This window comes from Schistocerca nitens, chromosome 8, assembly GCF_023898315.1.
Source record: "Schistocerca nitens isolate TAMUIC-IGC-003100 chromosome 8, iqSchNite1.1, whole genome shotgun sequence".
NCBI lineage: Eukaryota > Metazoa > Arthropoda > Insecta > Orthoptera > Acrididae > Schistocerca > Schistocerca nitens.
In genome coordinates this window covers 99,317,963-99,344,904 of record NC_064621.1, presented here as the reverse complement: position 1 = coordinate 99,344,904, position 26,942 = coordinate 99,317,963, and the positions used below count along the sequence as shown (strand labels likewise).

General features: G+C 43.3%; 1 protein-coding gene across 1 annotated transcript in view; it reads left to right on the top strand.

The window, feature by feature from the left end:
* Positions 1 to 26,942, top strand: part of LOC126199422 (modular serine protease-like) — a 270,462-nt gene that overhangs the window by 168,005 nt on the left and 75,515 nt on the right. The window contains exons 6-7 of the mRNA XM_049936340.1: positions 4,279 to 4,440; positions 4,898 to 5,019. Of these exons, the coding sequence (XP_049792297.1) occupies positions 4,279 to 4,440; positions 4,898 to 5,019 (284 nt within the window). The remainder of the gene's footprint in view (positions 1 to 4,278; positions 4,441 to 4,897; positions 5,020 to 26,942) is intronic.

Here is a 26,942-nt window from a genome sequence, read left to right as displayed (position 1 = left end):
TGTCAGGAAAGAGGGAAGGAAAGGGGAAGGTGAAAGGATGTGGGTTTTAAGGGAGAGGGTAAGGAGTCATTCCAATCCCGGGAGCGGAAATACTTACCTTAGGGGGAGAAAAGGACAGGTATACACTCGCACACACATACATATCGATCCGCACATACACAGGCACAAGCAGACATTTGTAAAGGCAAAGAGTTTGGGCAGAGATGTCAGTCGAGGCGGAAGTACAGAGGCAAAGATGTTGTTGAAAGACAGGTGAGGTATGAGTGGCAGCAAATTGAAATTAGCGGAGATTGAGGCCTGGCAGATAACGAGAAGAGAGGATATACTGAAGGGCAAGTTCCCATCTCCGGAGTTCTGAGAGGTTGGTGTTAGTGGGAAGTATCCAGATAACCCGGACGGTGTAACACTGTGCCAGGATGTGCTGGCCGTGCACCAAGGCATGTTTTGCCACAGGGTGATCCTCATTACCAACAAACACTGTCTGCCTGTGTCCATTCATACGAATGGACAGTTTGTTGCTGGTCATTCCCACATAGAAAGCTTCACAGTGTAGGCAGGTCAGTTGGTAAGTCACATGGGTGCTTTCACACGTGGCTCTGCCTTTGATCGTGTACACCTTCCGGGTTACAGGACTGGAGTAGGTGGTGGTGGGAGGGTGCATGGGACAGGTTTTACACCGGGGGCAGTTACAAGGGTTGGAGCCAGAGGGTAGGGAAGGTGGTTTGGGGATTTCATAGGGATGAACTAAGAGGTTACGCAGGTTAGGTGGATGGCGGAAAGACACTCTTGGTGGAGTGGGGAGGATTTCATGAAGGATGGATCTCATTTCAGGGCAGGATTTGAGGAAGTCATATCCCTGCTGGAGAGCCACATTCAGAGTCTGATCCAGTCCCGGAAAGTATCCTGTCACAAGTGGGGCACTTTTGGGGTTCTTCTGTGGGAGGTTCTGGGTTTGAGGAGATGAGGAAGTGGCTCTGGTTATTTGCTTCTGTACCAGGTCGGGAGGGTAGTTGCGGGATGCGAAAGCTGTCTTCAGGTTGTTGGTGTAATGGTTAAGGGATTCCAGACTGGAGCAGATTCGTTTGCCACGAAGACCTAGGCTGTAGGGAAGGGACCGTGTGATGTGGAATGGGTGGCAGCTGTCATAATGGAGGTACTGTTGCTTGTTGGTGGGTTTGATGTGGACGGACGTGTGAAGCTGGCCATTGGACAGGTGGAGGTCAATGTCCAGCTCCACTCCCCCCAAAACCTCAAAACTCCAATCAACACAATCTGGAACCACAACACCCTAATTCAGTAGTTAACCTTTCCTCCAAACCTCTCTCCCAATCCGAAACCTCTGTCCTCTCCAAAGGCCTCACCTTCAGCCCCACTCCCAGATTCAACCAAACAGCCCTTGTCAAAGATTTACTGTCCTACACCCGTACTCTCTGCTTGAAATATCACTTTGCCATGAAGAAAAATGATCCTAATCCTACGCCGAATGATCCAACTCACCAAGACACTATCCAAATTGAACCTTGCCTGGAACAGTCCCGTCCTCCCTCACAGCGGGACCCACCTCCTCTACCTCAAAATCACCCTCTCCAAACCTTCCAGGAATTTCTGACATCCAGCCTTGCTCTCAATCCTTCTTAAAAAACCTTAATCCTACTCCCAACATCACCTCTGCTGAAGCCCAGGCTATCCGTGATCTGAAGGCTGACCGATCCATCATCATTCTTCTGGCAATCAAGGGTTCCACGACCGTGGTACTTGATCGTCGGGAGTATGTGGCTGAGGGACTGTGTCAGCTTTCAGACAACACTACATACAAAGTTTGCCAAGGTAGTCCCATTCCTGATGTCCAGGCGGAGCTTCAAGGAATCCTCAGAACCTTAGGTCCCCTACAAAACCTTTCACCTGACTCCATCAACCTCCTGACCCTACCGACACCCAGCACCCCTACCTTCTACCTTCTTCCTAAAATTCACAAACCCAATCATCCTGGCTGCCTTCTTGTAGCTGGCTACCAAGCCCCCACAGAACGTATCTCTGCCTACGTAGATCAACACCTTCAACCCATTACATGCAGTCTCCCATCCTTCATCAAAGACACCAACCACTTTCTCGAACGCCTGGTATCCTAACCCAGTCTGTTACCCCCGGAAACCATCCTTGTAACCATTGATGCCACTTCCTTATACACAAATATTCCACACGTCCAGGACCTCGCTGCGATGAAGCCCTTCCTTTCACGCCGATCACCTGCCACCCTATCTAAACCCTCTTTCCTCATTACCTTAGCCAGCTTCTTCCTGACCCACAACTTCTTCACTTGCGAAGGCCAGACATACCAACAATTAAAGGGAACAGCCATGGGTACCAGGATGGCCCCCTCGTACACCAACCTATTCATGGGTCGCTTAGAGGAAGCCTTCTTGGTTACCCAGGCCTGCCAACCCAAAGTTTGGTACAGATTTATTGATGACATCTTCATGATCTGGACTCACAGTGAAGAACAACTCCAGAATTTCCTCTCCAACCCAACTCCTTTGGTTCCATCAGATTCACCTGGTCCTACTCCAAATCCCATGCCACTTTCCTTGATGTTGACCTCTACCTGTCCAATGGCCAGCTTCACACGTCCGTCCACATCAAACCCACCAACAAGCAACAGTACCTCCATTATGACAGCTGCCAACCATTCCACATCAAACGGTCCCTTCCCTACAGTCTAGGTCTTTGTGGCAAAAGAATCTGCTCCAGTCCGGAATCCGTGAACCATTACACCAACAACCTGAAAACAGCTTTCGCATCCCGCAACTACCATCCCGTCCTGGTACAGAAGCAAATAACCAGAGCCACTTCCTCATCTCCTCAAACCCAGAACCTCCCACAGAAGAACCCCAAAAGTGCCCCACTTGTGACAGGATACTTTCCAGGACTGGATCAGACTCTGAATGTGGCTCTCCAGCAGGGATATGACTTCCTCAAATCCTGCCCTGAAATGAGATCCATCCTTCATGAAATCCTCCCCACTCCACCAAGAGTGTCTTTCCGCCGTCCACCTAACCTGCGTAACCTCTTAGTTCATCCCTATGAAATCGCCAAACGACCTTCCCTACCCTCTGGCTCCTACCCTTGTAACCACTCCCGGTGTAAAACCTGTCCCATGCACCCTCCCACCACCACCTACTCCAGTCCTGTAACCCGGAAGGTGTACATGATCAAAGGCAGAGCCACGTGTGAAAGCACTCACGTGACTTACCAACTGACCTGCCTACACTGTGAAGCTTTCTATGTGGGAATGACCAGCAACAAACTGTCCATTCGCATGAATGGACACAGGCAGACAGTGTTTGTTGGTAATGAGGATCACCCTGTGGCAAAACATGCCTTGGTGCACGGCCAGCACATCTTGGCACAGTGTTACACCGTCTGGGTTATCTGGATACTTCCCACTAACACCAACCTGTCAGAACTCCGGAGATGGGAACTTGCCCTTCGGTATATCCTCTCTTCTCATTATCCGCCAGGCCTCAATCTCCGCTAATTTCAATTTGCTGCCACTCATACCTCACCTGTCTTTCAACAACATCTTTGCCTCTGTACTTCCGCCTCGACTGACATCTCTGCCCAAACTCTTTGCCTTTACAAATGTCTGCTTGTGTCTGTATATGTGTGGATGGATATATGTGTGTGTGTGTGTGTGTGTGTGTGTGTGTGCGAGTGTATACCTGTCCCTTTTTCCCCCTAAGGTAAGTCTTTCCGCTCCCGGGATTGGAATGACTCCTTACCCTCTCCCTTAAAACCCACATCCTTTCACCTTCCCCTTTCCTTCCCTCTTTCCTTTCGAAGCAACCATTGGTTGTGAAAGCTTGAATTTTGTGTGTATGTTTGTGTTTGTTTGTGTGTCTATTGACCTGCCAGCACTTTCGTTTGGTAAGTCACATCATCTTTGTTTTTAGATATATTTTTCCCATGTGGAATGTTTCCCTCTATTATATTCATGATATTGTTTCATTGATTTATGAAATTTTTACTTTTTGATTGCATGAATTAGTGTTTTCTCTCTTATAGAAGAAACTATTCAGAATTTTAAAAAAATGTAAATAATTGCCTTCACTATACAAGATAATATTAGTTTTCATATAAAAATAATTATAATAATTTCATGTTTTTGAATAGCTATTCATATGCATAAATAGTTTGTGGAGATTTTCTTTAGAATAAAATTATATGGACAGTCATATGCAATTTCTTGCCTTTCTTCATTTGTATAATTTCTGTGTTTAGCATGTGGAAAGGTCCGACCTCAACACATCCCTCTTATAGCTGGTGGTGAAGCTGTGCAACACAGAGAATTTCCATGGCATGTGGCAATTTATAAAAATGTGGAAAATATTTACAAATACATTTGTGGTGGTTCTTTGATTTCTCTTAAATATGTACTATCATGTAAGTATCTGTCTTTCTAATATTTTCTAATTTTTAGTATGAAAAATTTGTCACACTGTACTTCTGAGACACTTTTCTTCCATTCACTCTAGTTATCTTCCAGGATTTGTTGTAATTTCACCTTCCCTCCAGTATAAATGTATCTTATCTATATATTTTAATTTAGTGTTTACCTTTTGTGTTCTATTTTATTGTTTATTACCCATTGCCTTCTTCACCCTGCCTGCCTTTTTATGTACTGTTTTCCTTCTTTCCATCCCCCTCCCCTTCCCCAAGATAAAAAAATCCCTTTTCACTGCATTGCACTTACTTGCTGCCACAGCCGTTGCTGCAGCTTTGGCTATTTAAATCTGTAGCATTGTTTTGATAATGTTTTTAATTAAAAATAATGATTATTGATATCACTGAGATATTTTTCTTAAATTGGTGAAGTAAACTGTATTTTTATTTTCTTTAGCTGCTATTTGCTTCTGGAACAATGAAAAGCATGTGAAATATCCTGAGGAACTTTTCAGAGTAATAGCAGGAAAATTTCACAGTAGCTACACCACTAAAGATCCTGGCCAACAAGAACGAGCAGTAAGTAAATGATGAGAAGGTTCACTGTCATGCTCATGTAGGGTGTTAGAAAACCTTATTTGTCAGTCTTTTCATTTTTGGTAAACTGAGTCATAAAAGCTGAAGAAATTGTGGCATATGAAAACATTTATTAAATTCCTTATTCGAAATGAGAATAATAGTCTGCTGTTGTTTGTTGTAGACTGATAATGATATTAATTTAGCCTTCAGGTTCCTGAGCATATTTGTTTACTGTGGAATGTGAGAAGAATGTATTCTAAACCATCACCAGGCAATGTACTGGCCACTACAGCTCTAAAACATTTTACAGTGCATAACTTCTGTCATCTTGTCTCAGTATCTTTAATAACTGAATTGTAATTTTTAATTTTCCTATTGCACTCACCATTTCTTTTTCTGACTGGATTTCACATTTCTGTTACTGTGGATAGTAATTAAGTTAAACTGGCATATTTTCTGAGCCTTAAGATGCTGTTTTTATCTGCTTTTAACTATATTTCGAGTGAAAGGAATTTTCTAGAACAGTTTTCTGTACTGAATAATTGCTAAGCATTTTAGACGTGGGACTGAGTTTATGCAATGTTCGCTGTAAGTCTTAAAACTAGTTATTCATCAACAGCTGTGAGATTTGGTTCATCTTAGTGAGACTGTCATTTAAAAAACACACAACATGTACAATACACATGTCTGAAGGTAGTCATGTTTTTAAAGTAATTCCTAAACTAAATCTATAGTCAACTATCCAATGGAAGCTTAGGCTTTGGCTGAAATGCTTGAATTTAAGTAAGAAAATTTGTAATTCCTCTGTTGATACTAGACCCACTCATCATGCTGTTGGAGAGTTCACCATAAGGACAATTCAGAGTGATGATGTGTATCAGTGACACAGAAGAAACATTTTTATCAATTTAATAAGGAATTCTAAACTAACAACACTTTTTAAGAAGCAGTAAATAAGCATCACATTCAAGAAATCTTTCACATAGAAGAATCACACAAACATCCCGTCATTTGACCATCACACAGACTCCCATATGGATGACATAATAATAAGCATACCTAGCATAGAGAAACAACTGAAAGATTTGAAAGCAAATAAATCACCAAGTCCAGATGGAATCCCAGTTCAATTTTACAAAGAGTGCTCTGTGGCATTGGCTCCTTGCCTATCTCACGTTTATCATGAGCCTCTTGGTCAACTCAAAGTCACAAGTGACTAGAACAAAGTGCAGGTGCCTTCAATATGTAAGAAGGGTAAAAGAATGGAGCCGCAAAATTACAAGCCAATATCCCTGTTTGCTGCAGAATCCTTGAGCATATTATCAGTTTGAATATAATAAACTTTTTTGACTCTGAGAAGCTTATGTGTACGAATCAGCATTGTTTTAGAAAGCATCACTCATGTGAAACTCAGCTTGTCCTATTCTCATGTGACATACTGTGAACTGTGGATGAAGGGAATAGAACCCAGTATGTTGTCCGTGATGGTGAGTTTCATTGAGACAACAGTATCGTCAAGAGTGCCCCAGAGAAGTCTGATAGAACCACTGTTGTTCTCTGTGTACATAAGATTTTTCAGACTGGGTGGGCAACAATCTACAGTTATTTACTGGTGATGCCATGGTGTATTGTAAAGAGTTGAAGTTGAGTGACTGTAGGAAGATACAAGATGACTTAGACAAAATTTCCAGAAGGTGTGATGTATGGCAGCTAGGCCTAAATGTGGAAAAACGTAAACTGATGCAGTTGAGTAAGAAGATCAATGTTCAGATACAGTATTATTAGCGTTGTGCTTGACACAGTCAAGTCTTTAAAATATCGTGGCATAATGGCTGCAAAGTGATATGAGGCGGAACTAGCATGTGAGGACTATGGTAAGGAAGGTGAATGGTTGACTTCGGTTTATTGGGAGAATTTCAGGAAGGGTGGCCCACTTGTAAAGGAGATCGTATATAGGATGCTAGTGTGATCTGTTCTTGAGTACTGTTCAAGTGGTTGGGATCTGTAGCAGGTCAGATTGAAGGAAGATTTTGAAGCAATTCAGAGGCAGACTTTTGAGAAAATATAGCGAACTGCTATTTGAAGCTAAATGCTGAATAGTTCTACTGCTGCCAACATACATTGCACTTAAAGAGGCAAAGATAAGATATGAGAAATTAGGGCTCATACGGATGCATTAGGCCAGTCGCTTTTCTCTCTATTTTTGATTGGAGCAGGAAAGGAAATGACAAGTAGTGGTACAGGGACCTTATGCCATGCACAGTAGGGTGGCTTGCGGATTATCTATGTAGATGTAGATGTAGATCTGCATCTACAAATGTGTCCCAACTGTGTTGGCATTCTGGCTTGAGATGCTGGAGTTGGCAGACGTGTGTGCATGAGGTGTGCTTGTTTGTGTGTGTGAGCGGTGTGAGTGTCTTTCTTTTACTGATGAAGACTCTGGCCGAAGGCTTAATATAAGTGTCTTTTAATTATGCCCATCTGCATCTTAACATGTCTTCTTTATGGTAAGTAGCAATCTGTCTTTTCCTACATTGCTGATGTTACAATTGTGTTCAGTGACCCACCATACAACTTGTGATGGGGATACAGAATGTTGTCCAATAAGATCATTTTATCTCCTTTCTATGCTGTTTGTGTATGATATGCAAGTAGGAAGATTATTGACTTCCATCTGAGTTAGCCAGATTTCTCTAATTTTACCATTGTGGGCAGTAAAAGAACCTGATTTTTCTGCACCCTAACTCTTACCCTATCCAAGCATGAGCTCCATCTGTAAACAGGACATTAAGACTCAACCTCCCTTTCAGACACACAGTGTATATTGAAGGAAGAAATAATGCATTTCATGTAATGTCTTCCACTGCATTTTTTGTGCACTTCTGTGAAGTTTTTTGCTGCTGAATTGTGGCTTCTCAGGATTTTTTCAACAAATTTTTTTCATTAAATCAAAGCCTGCCACATGACTTCCTCAATATAAAACTTATGTACTTTAGTAATTCCACCACAAAAAGCTCCAAACAGAAGGTCTTAGGAATTTTATGGGTGTTGAAATGCCAATTGTATATTCAAATAAAATGGTATCTTTTATTTTATTTTAATTTATCTGTATCTGTATTCAGAATATGTTACCAGTATTTGAGTCAGATGCTGATTGTATACATGTGCATTTGCATCTTCTAATAGTTTCCTAATTATGTAACTTCCGTGTTCAGCTTCATAGAGTTTATCTCTTAGGCTATTTATACATGTGAACAGTAGCAGTCATGTCACACAACACTGATATATGCCAGGCACTGCTGTCACTTCTGATGATGCCTTGTAATTAAAAGTGATGCAACGAGTTCTTTGCTAAGAAGTCTTCTTTTCACTTAACTTCTATACACAATCATACATGCTAGACTATGTTACTTAGTAACTCATCAAATGAAGGAACCCAGAGAGATGCTAACACTATAAACGTATCTGCACTCTGACTGTTGGAATAGAAGGCTACTATTGACTAGGAAACAAAATAAATTTTGTAACTCTTGTGGGCATGTGTGCATGCAAGAGAGAGAGAGAGAGAGAGAGAGAGAGTGAGAGAGACACTTTCTAAAGCAAAAAGTAATAAGAAAGTTACTTAACTACTGTCAGACAGAAACGGACAATGCAAAAAAATCCAGGATGGAATATAACAACATTATGAAAAGGATAGTTAATATCCACCATACAGCTGAGTCACAGATAGCCACAACAGAAAGACTCTCAGAAAGTGAACTTCTGACCAAGAAGGCCTACATCAGTAATAGGGAGGGAGGGAGGGGGGGGGGGAACACACACACACACACACACACACACACACACACACACACACACACACACACACACACACACACAGACAGGGTGGAGAGAGGGTAGAGCAGCTCTGTGCAGTCAGGAGGTTAGACAATATGTGAGTGGGTGGGGGGGGGGGGGGGGAGAATCAGGAAAGCAGATAAGTAAAAAAACTGTGGGCGTGTTGGCAGAATAGAGGGGTGTGTAGTACTGGAATGGGAACAGGTAAGGGGCTAGATGAGTAAGGAGAATGACTAATGAAGGCAGAGGCAAGGGGGGTTATGGGAATGTATGATATATTGTGCAATTCAGAAAAGCTGTTATTGGTGGGAAGGATTGAGCTGGCACAGGCAGTGAAGCAGTCATTGAAATGAATAATTTTATATTGGGTGGGTGCTCAGCAATGGAGGGGTCCAGCTGTTTCAGGGCCACAGTTAGTCAGTGGCCATTCATGCAGAAAGACAACTTGTTGGTTGTAATGCCCACATAGAATGTGGCACAGTGGTTGCAACTTAGTTTGCAGATTTCATGACTGTTTCACAGATCACCCTCCCTTTGATGGAATAGGTAACACTTGTTACTGGACTGGAGTAAGTTGTGGTGGGAAGATGTGTGGGAGAGGTCTTGCATCGAGGTTGTATGGGAGAGGTTTTGTATCTGAATCTATTAGAGCAATATGAACTGTGAGGCAAGATTTGGGAGCAGGGATTGTGTAGGGATGGACAAGGTTATTGGGTAGGTTCAGTGGGTGATGGAATACCACTGTGGGAGGGGTGGTAAGGATAGTGGGTAGGACGTTCCTCATTTCAGGGCACAACGAGAGGTAGTTAAAAAACCCTGGCATAAAATTTGATTAAGTTCTCCAGTCCTGGGTGGTGCTGAGTCATGAGGAGAATGCACCTCTGTGGATGGATGGTGTCATTTTGGGAGGTGGTGAGTGACTGGAGAGATAAAGCACGACAGATCTGTTTTTGTAAAAGGTTTTGTGGGTAATTATGAAGGACTCAGACTCTGAGATCTGTTTTTGTAGAAGGTTAGGAGAGTAATTATGGCACAGAAAGGCCTCAATGAGACCCTCAGTATATTTCGAGAGAGACCACTCATCACTGCAGATGCAATGGCCACAGGTGTTGAGGCAGTGTGGAAGGGACTTTATGATATAGAATGGGTGGCAGTTTTTGGAGTGGATGCATTTATGGTGGCCAGAGACATTGATGTAGCCATCTATGAGGGGGGGGTCCAATGTCTAGGAAGATAGCTTGTTGTGTGGAGTTGGACCAGGTGAAGCAGATGGGAGGGATGGTGTGGAGGTTCTGGAGGAATGTGGATAGGGTGTCCTTATCCTCAATCCAGATCACGAAGATGTCAACAGTGAATCTGAACCAGGTTAGGGGTTTGGGATTCTGCGTGTTTAGGAAGGATTCCTGTAGATGTCCTATGAACAGGTTGGCATAGGATGGTGCCATGCAGGGGCCCATAGCTGTACTCTGGAGTTCTTTGCAGTTAATTCCTTCAAAGGAGAAGTAATTGTGGGTGAGGGTATTGTTGGTCATGGTAAGTAGGAAGGAAGTTGTAGGTTTGTAATCTTTTGGGCATTGGAAAAGGTAGTGTTTAGTAGTGATAAGGTCAAGGGCAGTGGGAGTGTTAGTGTAAAGGGAGGTGGCATCAGTAGTGACGAGCAGGTGGAGAGTTGGTGGAGGAAATATTTGGTATCTTTTATATAGAAAGTAGATTACAGCACACTTGTTCACCCACTGCTTGAATACTGCTCAGCAGTGTGGGATCCGTACCAGATGGGGTTGATGGAGGGGATGGAGAGGATCAAATGGAGAGCGGCGTGCTTCATTGTGGGATCGATTGGTAATCGCGAAAGCGTTACGGAGATGATAGATTAACTCCAGTGGAAGACTCTGCAGGAGAGACGCTCAGTAACTCAGTGCGGGCTTTTGTTGAAGTTTCGAAAACATACCTTCACCGAGGAGTCAAGCAGTAGATTGCTCTCTGCTACGTATCTCTCTCGAAGAGACCATGAGGATAAAATCAGAGAGAATAGAGCCCACACAGAGGCATACCAACAATCCTTCTTTCCATGAACAATACGAGACTGGAATAGAAGGGAAAACCGATAGAGGTACTCAAGGTACCGTCTGCCACACACTGTAAGGTGGCTTGTGGAGTATTGATGTAGATGTAGATGTTGATGTAGGTTCCAGGTAAGAGGCTGATGGTGTTGGCGTGTAAGAGCAGAGATTCTCTCAGTCGATGGAACAGTAACTGGCCAAAATGTGTCATCCTGGGTGGTTAGGTTTATGGACTTTAGGAAGCGTGTAGAAGGCAGAAGTGTTGGGGAGTGGTAGGGGTGAGTAGAGAGCTTTACTTTGGGGAGAGGTTCCGTGATGGGCATAAGGATTTCAGTAGCAACTGGAGATCCAGCTGGATTTCTGGAACAGGGTCACTGTGGCAAGGTTTGTAGGTGGAAGTATCTGACAGCTGGTGGAGTCCTTCTACCATGTAATCCTTGCAGTTCAAAACAACAGTGCTGGAGCCTTTATCCACCAGTAGCATTGGATCAGGATCAGTTTTTAGATGGAGGACTGCAGTTCTTTCTGTCAATGTAAGGTTACTTTACATGTTGAGGGATTTGGGGAATGATTGTCAGGCAAGGTTCAAGGTTAAGAAATTCAGGAAATTTAACAGAGGGTGATTTGGGGTCAGAGGGGGTGGATCATGGTTGGATGAAGGAGTGAACTGAGTCAGTCACGGTTCAACATTGGTCTTTGGTTGAGTCTGCTTGGTAGGGCTAGTGGTGAAAAAGTATTTTCCACTGTAGGGACTCGGAGGAGGAGGGAAGGTCTTTAACAAGTCCTGCATGATTGAATTTGAGAATGGGGCAAAAGGTGAGGCCTTTGGAAATGACTGATATTTTGGAAGAAAGGTTTATTACTGTGTTTCTGGTCTTTTTAGGTTCTGGATTCTGCGTGGTGATGGGAGGAAGTTTTTGATGGTAGGAAAAATGTAGTAGGTCAGCGAGATAGATTTTTTCAGCAGTGAGGGAACATGGGGCTGATTTGAAGGTTATTGTAGAGGTGGTGGGCATTGGTGGTCCAAGGTGGGAGTAGGAAGTGAGCTTGATGGATAGTTTTTTGACCTGGCATTGTGCATGTTGCTAAAGTTCCTGGACAGCAAAAGTTTCAAAGTGTGATATGGGATCCAGGAATTTGGGGTTGCATAGCAAGATAATTTTACAGATGGAGAGGAGATGTTGCAAGGAGGTTTGGGCCTGATGGACATGGTTTTTCCGGACTGTGTTGATGAGGGCTGGGGAGTGGCAGAATCTGAACTGATGGAGGTCATTGTGGAAGGAAGGGTGGCAGCTGGAGATGGATAATTTGATGGTAATGCAATTGAGGGCTTCCATGAGCCAAGCAACAATGCAGGAACAGTATGTGTGGCTGGTTATGGCTAGGGGTAAGGATGTTTTTCTGTATTGACACAGATGGAAGGAGCTAGTATTTATGGTAGAGTATAAAAACGTGTAAAAGTAGGTAAATAATGTAACAGTTGAAGTAAGGGAAAATAAGATGAAATCTGAGGGAGTAGGCCGATAGCAAAAGGTTAAAACCAACTGAAATTGCAGTGAAGACACAATGAGATCAAAGAAGAAATGGATAAAACAATTTTAATATGGGTTGCAGATCTGCAGGTGGATAAGTGTGAAGAAGGGGTATGGCAGATGTGACTAGATGAGGTGAAGTAAGCAGTTGTGAACTGGAATAGAGAGGAGAGGGAATGGGGGAGCGGAGGGGGTTGGGAGTAGTTGGTAGGATGAGATAAATGTTGTGTGGCACAGGAAGGTATGGGAAATAACACACGAAAGTAAATGAGATTGATGCAGGAAGAGCAATAAATTTGAAATTACAGGATTAATGATGTTGGGGTGTGTGTGGGACATGAGATACTGCACCAGCATACAGTTTGCTATTGTAGCCATCTGTTATGTGCAGACATGATGGTTGATACAGCACAGTCCATAAGTAGTGTGTGCTGTGCGCTTTGCAAGGCAACAAGAGAGACACAGGAATGAACTGAAAGGAGGAGAACAGGCACTGAGCATAGTAATGTATTCGAAAATAGTGACAAAGGAAAACAGCACTGAGTTACAGAATACAAGAAAAACCATCAGGCACAATTGAAAAATGGAAGATCCAGGATGGAATGTAACAATATTATAAAAAGGGCAGTTGCTACGCACTAAGTAATGGAGATGCTGAGTCACAGTTAGACACTACAAAAAGACTGGAAGAAAGTGAGCTTTTAGCCAACAAGGCGTTTGTCAAAAATAGATTAAATACAAACACTCACACTTATGCAAATGCAACTCACACACCTGAGGACAGTCCCTGGCTGCTGAGGCCAGACTGTGAGCAGCAGTGTGTGGTGGGAGAAGCAACTGCATGTTGGGTGTAAGGACGAGGCTGGGGTGACGAGTCAGAGAGATAGCAGGGTAGGGGGACAGTAAAGTGCTGCATGTGGGAGTGTACAGGGATGAGGGAGAGAGAAAGTAGGGCAGCTAGGTGCAGTCAGGAGGTTAGATGGTGGGCATGGGAGAAAGGGGGGGGGGAGGGGTAGTGGAAAAGGAGATAATAAAAAGTCTGTGGGTGCATTGGTGGAAGAGGATCATGTAGTGCTGGAATGGGAACATGGAAAGGGCTAGATGAATAAGGACAATGACTACTGGAGGCTGAAGCCAGGACGGTTATGGGATGTAGGATATATTCCAGAGATAGTTTGCACCTGTGCAGTTCAGAAAAGCTGGTGTTGGTGGGAAGGATCTAGATGGCACAATCTGTAAAGCAGTGACTGAAATGAAGAACGTTGTGTTGGTTGGAGTGCTCAGCTACCGGGTGGTCCAGATATTTCTTGGTCACAGTTTGTCGGTAGCCATTCATGTGGACAGACAGCTTGTTGGTTGTCTTGTCCACATAGAATGCATCACTGTGGTTGCAGCTTAGCTTGCTGATCACATGACTGGTTTCACAGACAACTCTCCCTTTGATGTGATAGCTGACACTGACTGTACTTGAGTAGTTGGTGGTAGGAAGATGTATGGGACAGGTCTTGCATCTTGGTCTATTAATGGAATATGAGCCATGTGGCAAGGGGTTGTGAGCAGGGGCTGTGTAGGGATGGATGAGGATAATGTGTAGATTCAGTGGGTGTTGGAATACAACTGTTGGAGAGGTGGGAAGGATAGTGGGTAGGACACTCTTCATTTCAGGGCACAACAAGAGGTAGTGATAACAATGGCAGAGAATGTGATTCGGTTGCTCCTGTCTGGGTGGTACTGACTATTCTGTGGCTAGATGGTGGGACTTTGGGCAGTGGTGGGCGACTGGAGAGATAAGGCACAGAAGATCTGTTTTAGTATGAGATTGTTAGGGTAATTACAGTCTGTGAAGGTCCTCAGTATATTTTGAGAAGGACTGCTGGTCACTGCAGATGCAATGGCAACAGGTGGCTAGGCTGTATGGAAGGGACATTTGGTATGGAATGGGTAGCAGCTAAGGAAATGGAGGAATTTATGGTGGTTGATAGATTTGATATGGACAGAGGTATTGATGTAGCCCTCTATGAGGTAGGAGTCAATATCAAGGAAGGTGGTTTGCTGGGTGGAGTAGGACCAGGTGAAGCAAATGAGAGAGAAGGTGTTGAGGTTCTGGAGGAATGTGGATAGGGTGTCCTCACCCTTAATCCAGATCATGAAAATATCATCAATGAGTCTGAACCAGGTTAGGGGTTTGGGATTCTAGGTGCTTAGGAAGGATTCCTCTAGATGGCCCATGAAATGGTTGGCATAAGATGGTGCCATGCTGGGGCCCATAGCTGTATCCTGGATTTGTTTGTAGGTAATTCTTTCAAAGGAGAAGTAATTGTGGGCGAGAACACAGTTGGTCATGGTGACTAGAAGGGAGATTGTAGATATGTAATCCACCATGTTCAGGAGTGCTAATGCCATAGACATTAGGAATGTTAGTGCAAAGGAAGGTGGCATCAAATAGTGATTAGTAGGGCACCATATGGTAAAGGGACAGGAACTGTGGAGTATCCATCGAGGAAGTGGTTATGAGAGGGAAGGGTGTAGGCAGTAGGCTGAAGGTGTTGGTCTACAAGAGTATAGATTCTCTCGGTGGGGCCACAGTTACCAGCCACAGTGGGGTGTTCTGAGTGATTGGGTTTATGGACTTTGGGAAGCATTTGGAAGGTAGGAGTGCAGGGAGTGATAGGGGTGAGGAGAGGAGAGAGACTCCAGCGACAGGTTCTGAGATGGGCCTAAGAATTTGAAGAGATACTGGAGAGCCTGCTGGATTACTGGAAAGGGGTCACTGTGGCATGGTTTGTTGGTGGATGAATCTGACAGCTGGTGGAGTCCTTGTGGTTCAAAATAATTGTTTCAGCTTTATGATTGGCCTCACCTTAATGCTGCTGTTCAGTGTGTTTAAGTGGGGCTGGGCAGGGCGCTGATGGCAGAGGCCATGGGTCACATCTCAGTGGTGCCAGTTGGGTCTATCGGTAGATCAGGTTTCACTAGGCATGGCCTGCACTTCAATAGGTATGGGAAGGGGAGGCTGGCTAAGCTTATAGGTGACAGTGTATTCGGTGTTGGTGTTGGTGGTGGTGGTGGTGGTGGTGGTGAGGTCACTCTTGGAAAAATTCCTGTAGTTGTGTAGTAGTTGGCATTAGAGCTGCCCCTTTTTTAGATTGAAGTCAGCTGATAGGTATACTTGCTTAAAGGAAGTCCCCCTAACTAAGTGCTCACCTTCCAAGGATGTAATGTTTCCAAGTAGAGAGGGAATTAGCATATTTCATCAAAATATAAGAGGTATTAGAGATAAAGTTAGTGAGATGCTTATAGACATTGACTCTGAAATGTGCAGGGGCAGTTCGATTTAGTGAAACTAAACTTCTAATTGTTGTTGTTTATTGGTCCCCTAACTCCGACTTCAGAGCATTTCTGCTCAAGCTAGAGAGGGTTCTTGATTCACTTTGTAGGAAGTACCAGAAATTAGTTGTATGTGGTGACTTCAATATAAATTTTGTATATGATGGTGCAAGAAAAAGGATGTTGATAGATCTAAATTTGTATGATCTGATTCAGACTGTGTTTTTTCCAACTAGGGTTCAGGGGAACAGTAGCACAGCCATAGACAATATTTTTATTCATTCTTCAGTACTAGATGGGCATTCTGTTAGTAAAAGTGTGAATGGCCTTTCAGACCACAATGCACAAAGTCTAACACTAAAAGGCTTTTGTACGCAAACCAATGTCACATTTAATTACAAACTATGTGGGAAAGTTAATCGAATAGCAGTAGAGAGTTTTTTAAACCTTGTCAAAGGACATGAGTGGCAGGATGTTTATAGTGCCGATAACACAGAAGATAAATACAATGTTTTCCTTAACACATTTCTCATGCACTTTGAGAGTTGTTTTCCATTAGAACATTCTAAATGGGGTACTAGCAGAAATAGGCAGTGTGGGTGGCTGACTAGTGGAATAAGCATATCTTGTAGAACAAAGCGGGAATTACATCAAAATGTTAGAAGTAATCACAATCAAGCTACAGTAGCCCATTACAAACAGTATTGCAAGGTGCTTAAAATATTTTAGGAAGGGGAGGAGATGCAATGGCCACAGGTGTTGAGGCAGTGTGGAAGGGACTTTATGATATAGAATGGGTGGCAGTTTTTGGAGTGGATGCATTTATGGTGGCCAGAGACATTGATGTAGCCATCTATGAGGGGGGGTCCAATGTCTAGGAAGATAGCTTGTTGTGTGGAGTTGGACCAGGTGAAGCAGATGGGAGGGATGGTGTGGAGGTTCTGGAGGAATGTGGATAGGGTGTCCTTATCCTCAATCCAGATCACGAAGATGTCAACAGTGAATCTGAACCAGGTTAGGGGTTTGGGATTCTGCGTGTTTAGGAAGGATTCCTGTAGATGTCCTATGAACAGGTTGGCATAGGATGGTGCCATGCAGGGGCCCATAGCTGTACTCTGGAGTTCTTTGCAGTTAATTCCTTCAAAGGAGAAGTAATTGTGGGTGAGGGTATTGTTGGTCATGGTAAGTAGGAAGGAAGTTGTAGGTTTGTAATCTTTTGGGCATTGGAAAAGGTAGTGTTTAGTAGTGATAAGGTCAAGGGCAGTGGGAGTGTTAGTGTAAAGGGAGGTGGCATCAGTAGTGACGAGCAGGTGGAGAGTTGGTGGAGGAAATATTTGGTATCTTTTATATAGAAAGTAGATTACAGCACACTTGTTCACCCACTGCTTGAATACTGCTCAGCAGTGTGGGATCCGTACCAGATGGGGTTGATGGAGGGGATGGAGAGGATCAAATGGAGAGCGGCGTGCTTCATTGTGGGATCGATTGGTAATCGCGAAAGCATTACGGAGATGATAGATTAACTCCAGTGGAAGACTCTGCAGGAGAGACGCTCAGTAACTCAGTGCGGGCTTTTGTTGAAGTTTCGAAAACATACCTTCACCGAGGAGTCAAGCAGTAGATTGCTCTCTGCTACGTATCTCTCTCGAAGAGACCATGAGGATAAAATCAGAGAGAATAGAGCCCACACAGAGGCATACCAACAATCCTTCTTTCCATGAACAATACGAGACTGGAATAGAAGGGAAAACCGATAGAGGTACTCAAGGTACCGTCTGCCACACACTGTAAGGTGGCTTGTGGAGTATTGATGTAGATGTAGATGTTGATGTAGGTTCCAGGTAAGAGGCTGATGGTGTTGGCGTGTAAGAGCAGAGATTCTCTCAGTCGATGGAACAGTAACTGGCCAAAATGTGTCATCCTGGGTGGTTAGGTTTATGGACTTTAGGAAGCGTGTAGAAGGCAGAAGTGTTGGGGAGTGGTAGGGGTGAGTAGAGAGCTTTACTTTGGGGAGAGGTTCCGTGATGGGCATAAGGATTTCAGTAGCAACTGGAGATCCAGCTGGATTTCTGGAACAGGGTCACTGTGGCAAGGTTTGTAGGTGGAAGTATCTGACAGCTGGTGGAGTCCTTCTACCATGTAATCCTTGCAGTTCAAAACAACAGTGCTGGAGCCTTTATCCACCAGTAGCATTGGATCAGGATCAGTTTTTAGATGGAGGACTGCAGTTCTTTCTGTCAATGTAAGGTTACTTTACATGTTGAGGGATTTGGGGAATGATTGTCAGGCAAGGTTCAAGGTTAAGAAATTCAGGAAATTTAACAGAGGGTGATTTGGGGTCAGAGGGGGTGGATCATGGTTGGATGAAGGAGTGAACTGAGTCAGTCACGGTTCAACATTGGTCTTTGGTTGAGTCTGCTTGGTAGGGCTAGTGGTGAAAAAGTATTTTCCACTGTAGGGACTCGGAGGAGGAGGGAAGGTCTTTAACAAGTCCTGCATGATTGAATTTGAGAATGGGGCAAAAGGTGAGGCCTTTGGAAATGACTGATATTTTGGAAGAAAGGTTTATTACTGTGTTTCTGGTCTTTTTAGGTTCTGGATTCTGCGTGGTGATGGGAGGAAGTTTTTGATGGTAGGAAAAATGTAGTAGGTCAGCGAGATAGATTTTTTCAGCAGTGAGGGAACATGGGGCTGATTTGAAGGTTATTGTAGAGGTGGTGGGCATTGGTGGTCCAAGGTGGGAGTAGGAAGTGAGCTTGATGGATAGTTTTTTGACCTGGCATTGTGCATGTTGCTAAAGTTCCTGGACAGCAAAAGTTTCAAAGTATGATATGGGATCCAGGAATTTGGGGTTGCATAGCAGGATAATTTTACAGATGGAGAGGAGATGTTGCAAGGAGGTTTGGGCCTGATGGACATGGTTTTTCCGGACTGTGTTGATGAGGGCTGGGGAGTGGCAGAATCTGAACTGATGGAGGTCATTGTGGAAGGAAGGGTGGCAGCTGGAGATGGATAATTTGATGGTAATGCAATTGAGGGCTTCCATGAGCCAAGCAACAATGCAGGAACAGTATGTGTGGCTGGTTATGGCTAGGGGTAAGGATGTTTTTCTGTATTGACACAGATGGAAGGAGCTAGTATTTATGGTAGAGTATAAAAACGTGTAAAAGTAGGTAAATAATGTAACAGTTGAAGTAAGGGAAAATAAGATGAAATCTGAGGGAGTAGGCCGATAGCAAAAGGTTAAAACCAACTGAAATTGCAGTGAAGACACAATGAGATCAAAGAAGAAATGGATAAAACAATTTTAATATGGGTTGCAGATCTGCAGGTGGATAAGTGTGAAGAAGGGGTATGGCAGATGTGACTAGATGAGGTGAAGTAAGCAGTTGTGAACTGGAATAGAGAGGAGAGGGAATGGGGGAGCGGAGGGGGTTGGGAGTAGTTGGTAGGATGAGATAAAAGTTGTGTGGCACAGGAAGGTATGGGAAATAACACACGAAAGTAAATGAGATTGATGCAGGAAGAGCAATAAATTTGAAATTACAGGATTAATGATGTTGGGGTGTGTGTGGGACATGAGATACTGCACCAGCATACAGTTTGCTATTGTAGCCATCTGTTATGTGCAGACATGATGGTTGATACAGCACAGTCCATAAGTAGTGTGTGCTGTGCGCTTTGCAAGGCAACAAGAGAGACACAGGAATGAACTGAAAGGAGGAGAACAGGCACTGAGCATAGTAATGTATTCGAAAATAGTGACAAAGGAAAACAGCACTGAGTTACAGAATACAAGAAAAACCATCAGGCACAATTGAAAAATGGAAGATCCAGGATGGAATGTAACAATATTATAAAAAGGGCAGTTGCTACGCACTAAGTAATGGAGATGCTGAGTCACAGTTAGACACTACAAAAAGACTGGAAGAAAGTGAGCTTTTAGCCAACAAGGCGTTTGTCAAAAATAGATTAAATACAAACACTCACACTTATGCAAATGCAACTCACACACCTGAGGACAGTCCCTGGCTGCTGAGGCCAGACTGTGAGCAGCAGTGTGTGGTGGGAGAAGCAACTGCATGTTGGGTGTAAGGACGAGGCTGGGGTGACGAGTCAGAGAGATAGCAGGGTAGGGGGACAGTAAAGTGCTGCATGTGGGAGTGTACAGGGATGAGGGAGAGAGAAAGTAGGGCAGCTAGGTGCAGTCAGGAGGTTAGATGGTGGGCATGGGAGAAAGGGGGGGGGGAGGGGTAGTGGAAAAGGAGATAATAAAAAGTCTGTGGGTGCATTGGTGGAAGAGGATCATGTAGTGCTGGAATGGGAACATGGAAAGGGCTAGATGAATAAGGACAATGACTACTGGAGGCTGAAGCCAGGACGGTTATGGGATGTAGGATATATTCCAGAGATAGTTTGCACCTGTGCAGTTCAGAAAAGCTGGTGTTGGTGGGAAGGATCTAGATGGCACAATCTGTAAAGCAGTGACTGAAATGAAGAACGTTGTGTTGGTTGGAGTGCTCAGCTACCGGGTGGTCCAGATATTTCTTGGTCACAGTTTGTCGGTAGCCATTCATGTGGACAGACAGCTTGTTGGTTGTCTTGTCCACATAGAATGCATCACTGTGGTTGCAGCTTAGCTTGCTGATCACATGACTGGTTTCACAGACAACTCTCCCTTTGATGTGATAGCTGACACTGACTGTACTTGAGTAGTTGGTGGTAGGAAGATGTATGGGACAGGTCTTGCATCTTGGTCTATTAATGGAATATGAGCCATGTGGCAAGGGGTTGTGAGCAGGGGCTGTGTAGGGATGGATGAGGATAATGTGTAGATTCAGTGGGTGTTGGAATACAACTGTTGGAGAGGTGGGAAGGATAGTGGGTAGGACACTCTTCATTTCAGGGCACAACAAGAGGTAGTGATAACAATGGCAGAGAATGTGATTCGGTTGCTCCTGTCTGGGTGGTACTGACTATTCTGTGGCTAGATGGTGGGACTTTGGGCAGTGGTGGGCGACTGGAGAGATAAGGCACAGAAGATCTGTTTTAGTATGAGATTGTTAGGGTAATTACAGTCTGTGAAGGTCCTCAGTATATTTTGAGAAGGACTGCTGGTCACTGCAGATGCAATGGCAACAGGTGGCTAGGCTGTATGGAAGGGACATTTGGTATGGAATGGGTAGCAGCTAAGGAAATGGAGGAATTTATGGTGGTTGATAGATTTGATATGGACAGAGGTATTGATGTAGCCCTCTATGAGGTAGGAGTCAATATCAAGGAAGGTGGTTTGCTGGGTGGAGTAGGACCAGGTGAAGCAAATGAGAGAGAAGGTGTTGAGGTTCTGGAGGAATGTGGATAGGGTGTCCTCACCCTTAATCCAGATCATGAAAATATCATCAATGAGTCTGAACCAGGTTAGGGGTTTGGGATTCTAGGTGCTTAGGAAGGATTCCTCTAGATGGCCCATGAAATGGTTGGCATAAGATGGTGCCATGCTGGGGCCCATAGCTGTATCCTGGATTTGTTTGTAGGTAATTCTTTCAAAGGAGAAGTAATTGTGGGCGAGAACACAGTTGGTCATGGTGACTAGAAGGGAGATTGTAGATATGTAATCCACCATGTTCAGGAGTGCTAATGCCATAGACATTAGGAATGTTAGTGCAAAGGAAGGTGGCATCAAATAGTGATTAGTAGGGCACCATATGGTAAAGGGACAGGAACTGTGGAGTATCCATCGAGGAAGTGGTTATGAGAGGGAAGGGTGTAGGCAGTAGGCTGAAGGTGTTGGTCTACAAGAGTATAGATTCTCTCGGTGGGGCCACAGTTACCAGCCACAGTGGGGTGTTCTGAGTGATTGGGTTTATGGACTTTGGGAAGCATTTGGAAGGTAGGAGTGCAGGGAGTGATAGGGGTGAGGAGAGGAGAGAGACTCCAGCGACAGGTTCTGAGATGGGCCTAAGAATTTGAAGAGATACTGGAGAGCCTGCTGGATTACTGGAAAGGGGTCACTGTGGCATGGTTTGTTGGTGGATGAATCTGACAGCTGGTGGAGTCCTTGTGGTTCAAAATAATTGTTTCAGCTTTATGATTGGCCTCACCTTAATGCTGCTGTTCAGTGTGTTTAAGTGGGGCTGGGCAGGGCGCTGATGGCAGAGGCCATGGGTCACATCTCAGTGGTGCCAGTTGGGTCTATCGGTAGATCAGGTTTCACTAGGCATGGCCTGCACTTCAATAGGTATGGGAAGGGGAGGCTGGCTAAGCTTATAGGTGACAGTGTATTCGGTGTTGGTGTTGGTGGTGGTGGTGGTGGTGGTGGTGAGGTCACTCTTGGAAAAATTCCTGTAGTTGTGTAGTAGTTGGCATTAGAGCTGCCCCTTTTTTAGATTGAAGTCAGCTGATAGGTATACTTGCTTAAAGGAAGTCCCCCTAACTAAGTGCTCACCTTCCAAGGATGTAATGTTTCCAAGTAGAGAGGGAATTAGCATATTTCATCAAAATATAAGAGGTATTAGAGATAAAGTTAGTGAGATGCTTATAGACATTGACTCTGAAATGTGCAGGGGCAGTTCGATTTAGTGAAACTAAACTTCTAATTGTTGTTGTTTATTGGTCCCCTAACTCCGACTTCAGAGCATTTCTGCTCAAGCTAGAGAGGGTTCTTGATTCACTTTGTAGGAAGTACCAGAAATTAGTTGTATGTGGTGACTTCAATATAAATTTTGTATATGATGGTGCAAGAAAAAGGATGTTGATAGATCTAAATTTGTATGATCTGATTCAGACTGTGTTTTTTCCAACTAGGGTTCAGGGGAACAGTAGCACAGCCATAGACAATATTTTTATTCATTCTTCAGTACTAGATGGGCATTCTGTTAGTAAAAGTGTGAATGGCCTTTCAGACCACAATGCACAAAGTCTAACACTAAAAGGCTTTTGTACGCAAACCAATGTCACATTTAATTACAAACTATGTGGGAAAGTTAATCGAATAGCAGTAGAGAGTTTTTTAAACCTTGTCAAAGGACATGAGTGGCAGGATGTTTATAGTGCCGATAACACAGAAGATAAATACAATGTTTTCCTTAACACATTTCTCATGCACTTTGAGAGTTGTTTTCCATTAGAACATTCTAAATGGGGTACTAGCAGAAATAGGCAGTGTGGGTGGCTGACTAGTGGAATAAGCATATCTTGTAGAACAAAGCGGGAATTACATCAAAATGTTAGAAGTAATCACAATCAAGCTACAGTAGCCCATTACAAACAGTATTGCAAGGTGCTTAAAATGTTTTAGGAAGGGGAAGAGTATGTGGTATGCAAATAGAATAGCTAATTCACACGATAAAATTAAAACCATATGATCAGTTGTGAAGGAAGTGTCTGGTCAGCAGCACAAGGTCGACAATATAAAGTCAGTTCACAGTTAAAATATTTCTGTTACTGGTAAATCAGAAATGTGTACAGTATTTAACAATCATTTTCTGAGCATTGCTGGGGAATTAAATAAAAATTAAGTTTCTGCAGGAAATCATATAACTTTCTTGGCAAATGCCTTTCTGAGATTGATGTCTAAAATGCTTCTCTGTGATACAGACAAGAGGGAGATCGAGTCAATAATAAAATCACTGAAGACTAAGGACTCTCATGGTTCTGATGGAGCATCTAGCAGAATATTAAAGTACTGTGCTGCACATTTTAGCCCTGTATTCAGCCATATTTTTAATTTTTCCTTTAGGAGTGGTCAGTTTCCTGAGCAGTTAAAGAACTCAGTAGTAAAGCCGCTCTGTAAAAAGGGAGGCTGGGATAATGTAGATAACTTTAGACCTACTTCTATGCCATCAATGTTCGCAAAAGTTATTGAAAAGGCTGTGTATGCAAGGATAATTGATAATTTTATATCACACAATTTGCTATCAAATGTACATTCAGCTTTAGAAGTCGTTTAACAACTGAAAATGCTATATTCTCTTTTCTGTATGAGGTACTGGATGGGCTAAACAAAAGGTGTAGAACGCGTGGCATATTTTTTTTTTTATTTAACCAAGGCATTTGATTGTGTTGATAACAAAATATTGCTCCAGAAGTTGAACCATTATGGAATACGGAGAGTAGCTCACAATTGGTTCACCTCTTACTTTAGCAACAGGCAGCGGAAGGTCATTATTTGAAATCTTGAAAACAGCTGTGATGTGGGGTCTGAGTGGGGTACAGTCAAGTGGGGTGTGCCCCAGGGATCAGTGTTGGGGCCACTCCTGTTCTTTATTTATATAAATGATATGCTCTCTAATATTACGGATAACTCTAAAATATTTATATTTACTGATGACACTAGCTTGGTAGTAAAGGATGTTGTGTGCAACATTGGCTCAGTTTCAAATAGTGCAGTACGTGACCTCAGTCCATGGCTTGCAGAAAATAAACTAATGCTAAATCACAGTAAGACTCAGTTCTTACAGATTCAACAAAACCTGACATTTTAATTTCACAGAACGGGAATATGATAAGCGAAACTGAACTGTTCAAATTTCTAAGTGTTCAGATAGATAGTAAGCTGTCATGGAAAGCCCACATTCAGGATCCTGTTCAAAGACTTAATACTGCCATTTTTACTATTCGAACAGTATCAGTAGTGAGTAACCATTCAACACGAAAATTAGACTACTTTGCTTATTTTCATTTGCTTATGTTGTATGGTATTATATTTTTTGGGTAACTCTTCACATTCTAAAAGGATATTTTTGGCTCAGAAATGGGAAGTTTGGGCAATAAGTGGTGTAAGTTCATGAACCTCTTGTTGACCCCTGTTTATGAGTCTGGGTATTTTGACATTGGCCTCCCAACATATATATTCCTTACTGTCATTTTTTGTTAACAATATTAGCTTATTCCGAAGAATAAGCAGCTTTCACTTGTTCAAAAAGATTTCAGGCTTGCAGCCGGTTGATGTAAACTTCATTACATGAAATTTCGCTGGACAACTGCCAGCCATCTTCAGGTGAGCCAAATGGGGACTGGCAAAGACGTTCTCCACTCCAGCTTATGTAGTGTGCTGATAGTACTTCTTCTAGTGAGTTTTGATGTAGTTTCCCTTTTCACAAAAGTACCTCTTGCGGATTCCTTGATTCAAATTGGTCAACAGTTTGAATCAGACATTACTGCTTTGTTTCGACATACTCTTTTCTCAACTTATTTTATGTTTAACCAGGAATATTTTGAACAGTCTGATGGTGTCGCCATGGGCAGCCCTCTGTCTCCTCTGGAAGCTAACCTTTTTATGTAGGATTTTGAGGAGAGAGCACTTGAATCAGCGGTCTGTAAACCAGCTGCTTTTTGGAGAAACGTTGATGACACTTTCATAGTGTGGCCCCATGGAGAAGAAAGGTTACTGGAGTTTTTTCATCATCTTAACTCCATCCATGAGAATATTCGATTTACTATGAAACAAGAGAAGTAAAGAAAGATGGCTGCCTTCCATTCCTGGATGTTTTGGTTAAATGGAAGAGTGATGGCACTGTGGGACATTCTGTCTATCACAAGCCCACTCACACTGATTTGTATTTGCATTCTTCAAGTTGCCATCACCCATCCCAGACCATGAGTGTACTTAAAAGCCTTGTACACAGGACACACACGGTGTCGGATGCAGAGAATTTGCCTAATAAAATGGCACATTTGAAGATGGTGTTCAGAGACAATGGGTACTTGACCCAGCAAATTAACAGGGCCTTCTCAACTAGAGCCAGGAACCGGGAATTGGATAAAGAGGAGGATGTGCCAGCCAAGTCCTTAGCTTTTCTTCCCTTTGTTGGAAATATCTCCTTCAAGACAGCAAGGATTCTTAATCATTTTCATGTGAAAGTGGTTTTCATTCACATTCTAAGATTTCGGATTTGCTGGTATCGGTGAAAGATGATCTGTTACTGCGGAAGGTGGGAATTTAAAAAATACCATGTCAATGTGGTATGTCGTATATAGGACGGACAACACGTACAGTGGAAAAGCATTGTTCACATCATCAATGGTGCAGTCGCCTACTGCAACCCAGTAAGTCTGCAGTTGCGGAACATTGTATTTCTAATGGACATTCAATGGAGTATGACAAAACTTCGATTTTGGCCACTGCAACAACTTTTTGGGACTCCATTATCAAATAATCAGTTGAAATATGCATTGTGGGAAATCTAATGAACTGTGACAGTGGTAACCAATTGAATAACACATGGAATCCCGTCATCACTGAAATTGGCTCGAGACGAAGACGCCAGACACTTCGATAGCTGCGACCAGCGACAATACCAATGGTAGCTGAGTACTGCAGTTCCACCAGCATGGGCGCTGTCATTGGGTGCTGTGGCCCTTCTGTCTCTGCAATTGCAACACATGTGCTGCACTACTATCAGCACACTATATAAGCTGGAGGGGAGAACGTGTTCATCAGTCCTCGTTCAGCTCACCTGAACGTGGCTGGCAGTTGTCCAGGTGAAATATCATGTAATGAAGTTTACAGCGACCAGCTGCAAGCCTGAAATCTTTTTGAACCCTTGATTCGCCGGGAAAATTTCAAGTTTTACAGCTTTCACTTGGTTAATACTTGGCAGAAATCAAACCTGCATTTGGATCGGACTTTCTTAACTCTTGTGCAACAACGTGTGCGGTATACTACTGCACCCATTTTCAGTAAGCTACCACTCGAATTCAAAAATCTTAGCTGGAATCCATGCACTTCCTGTTGACCTTCAGTGAACAAGATTTCCCCAGTTGTGATGACCAGGTGGTATATTTTACAAAAGTTACCCTTACTGCTGCGGAACTTTCTATCCTCGCACTTCCTGTTTACCAAACCATGTCCCAGTCACTTGGTGGAATGAGACATGCTGCAATGCAAATCGCAACTCATTATAAACAGATGCATGCAAAGTGTCGTTGTGTTCTTGGGGATACCAATAAAGCTGGATGTATTTCATTCACTAGTTCTTTTAGCAGTTTGACCGCTTCCTTTGTTCTGTGGGCCAACCTGTGATGGCTCTCTGGAAACGAGATCCCTTCCCCAGTTTCCAGCCTGACAGTAGTAAATGATTTCTTTGTGAACTTTGTTGCTATCTCCAACACATTGGACCACGATTTTGTGGAAATTTTGAGCTCTTCCCACTATCACCCTGCCTTC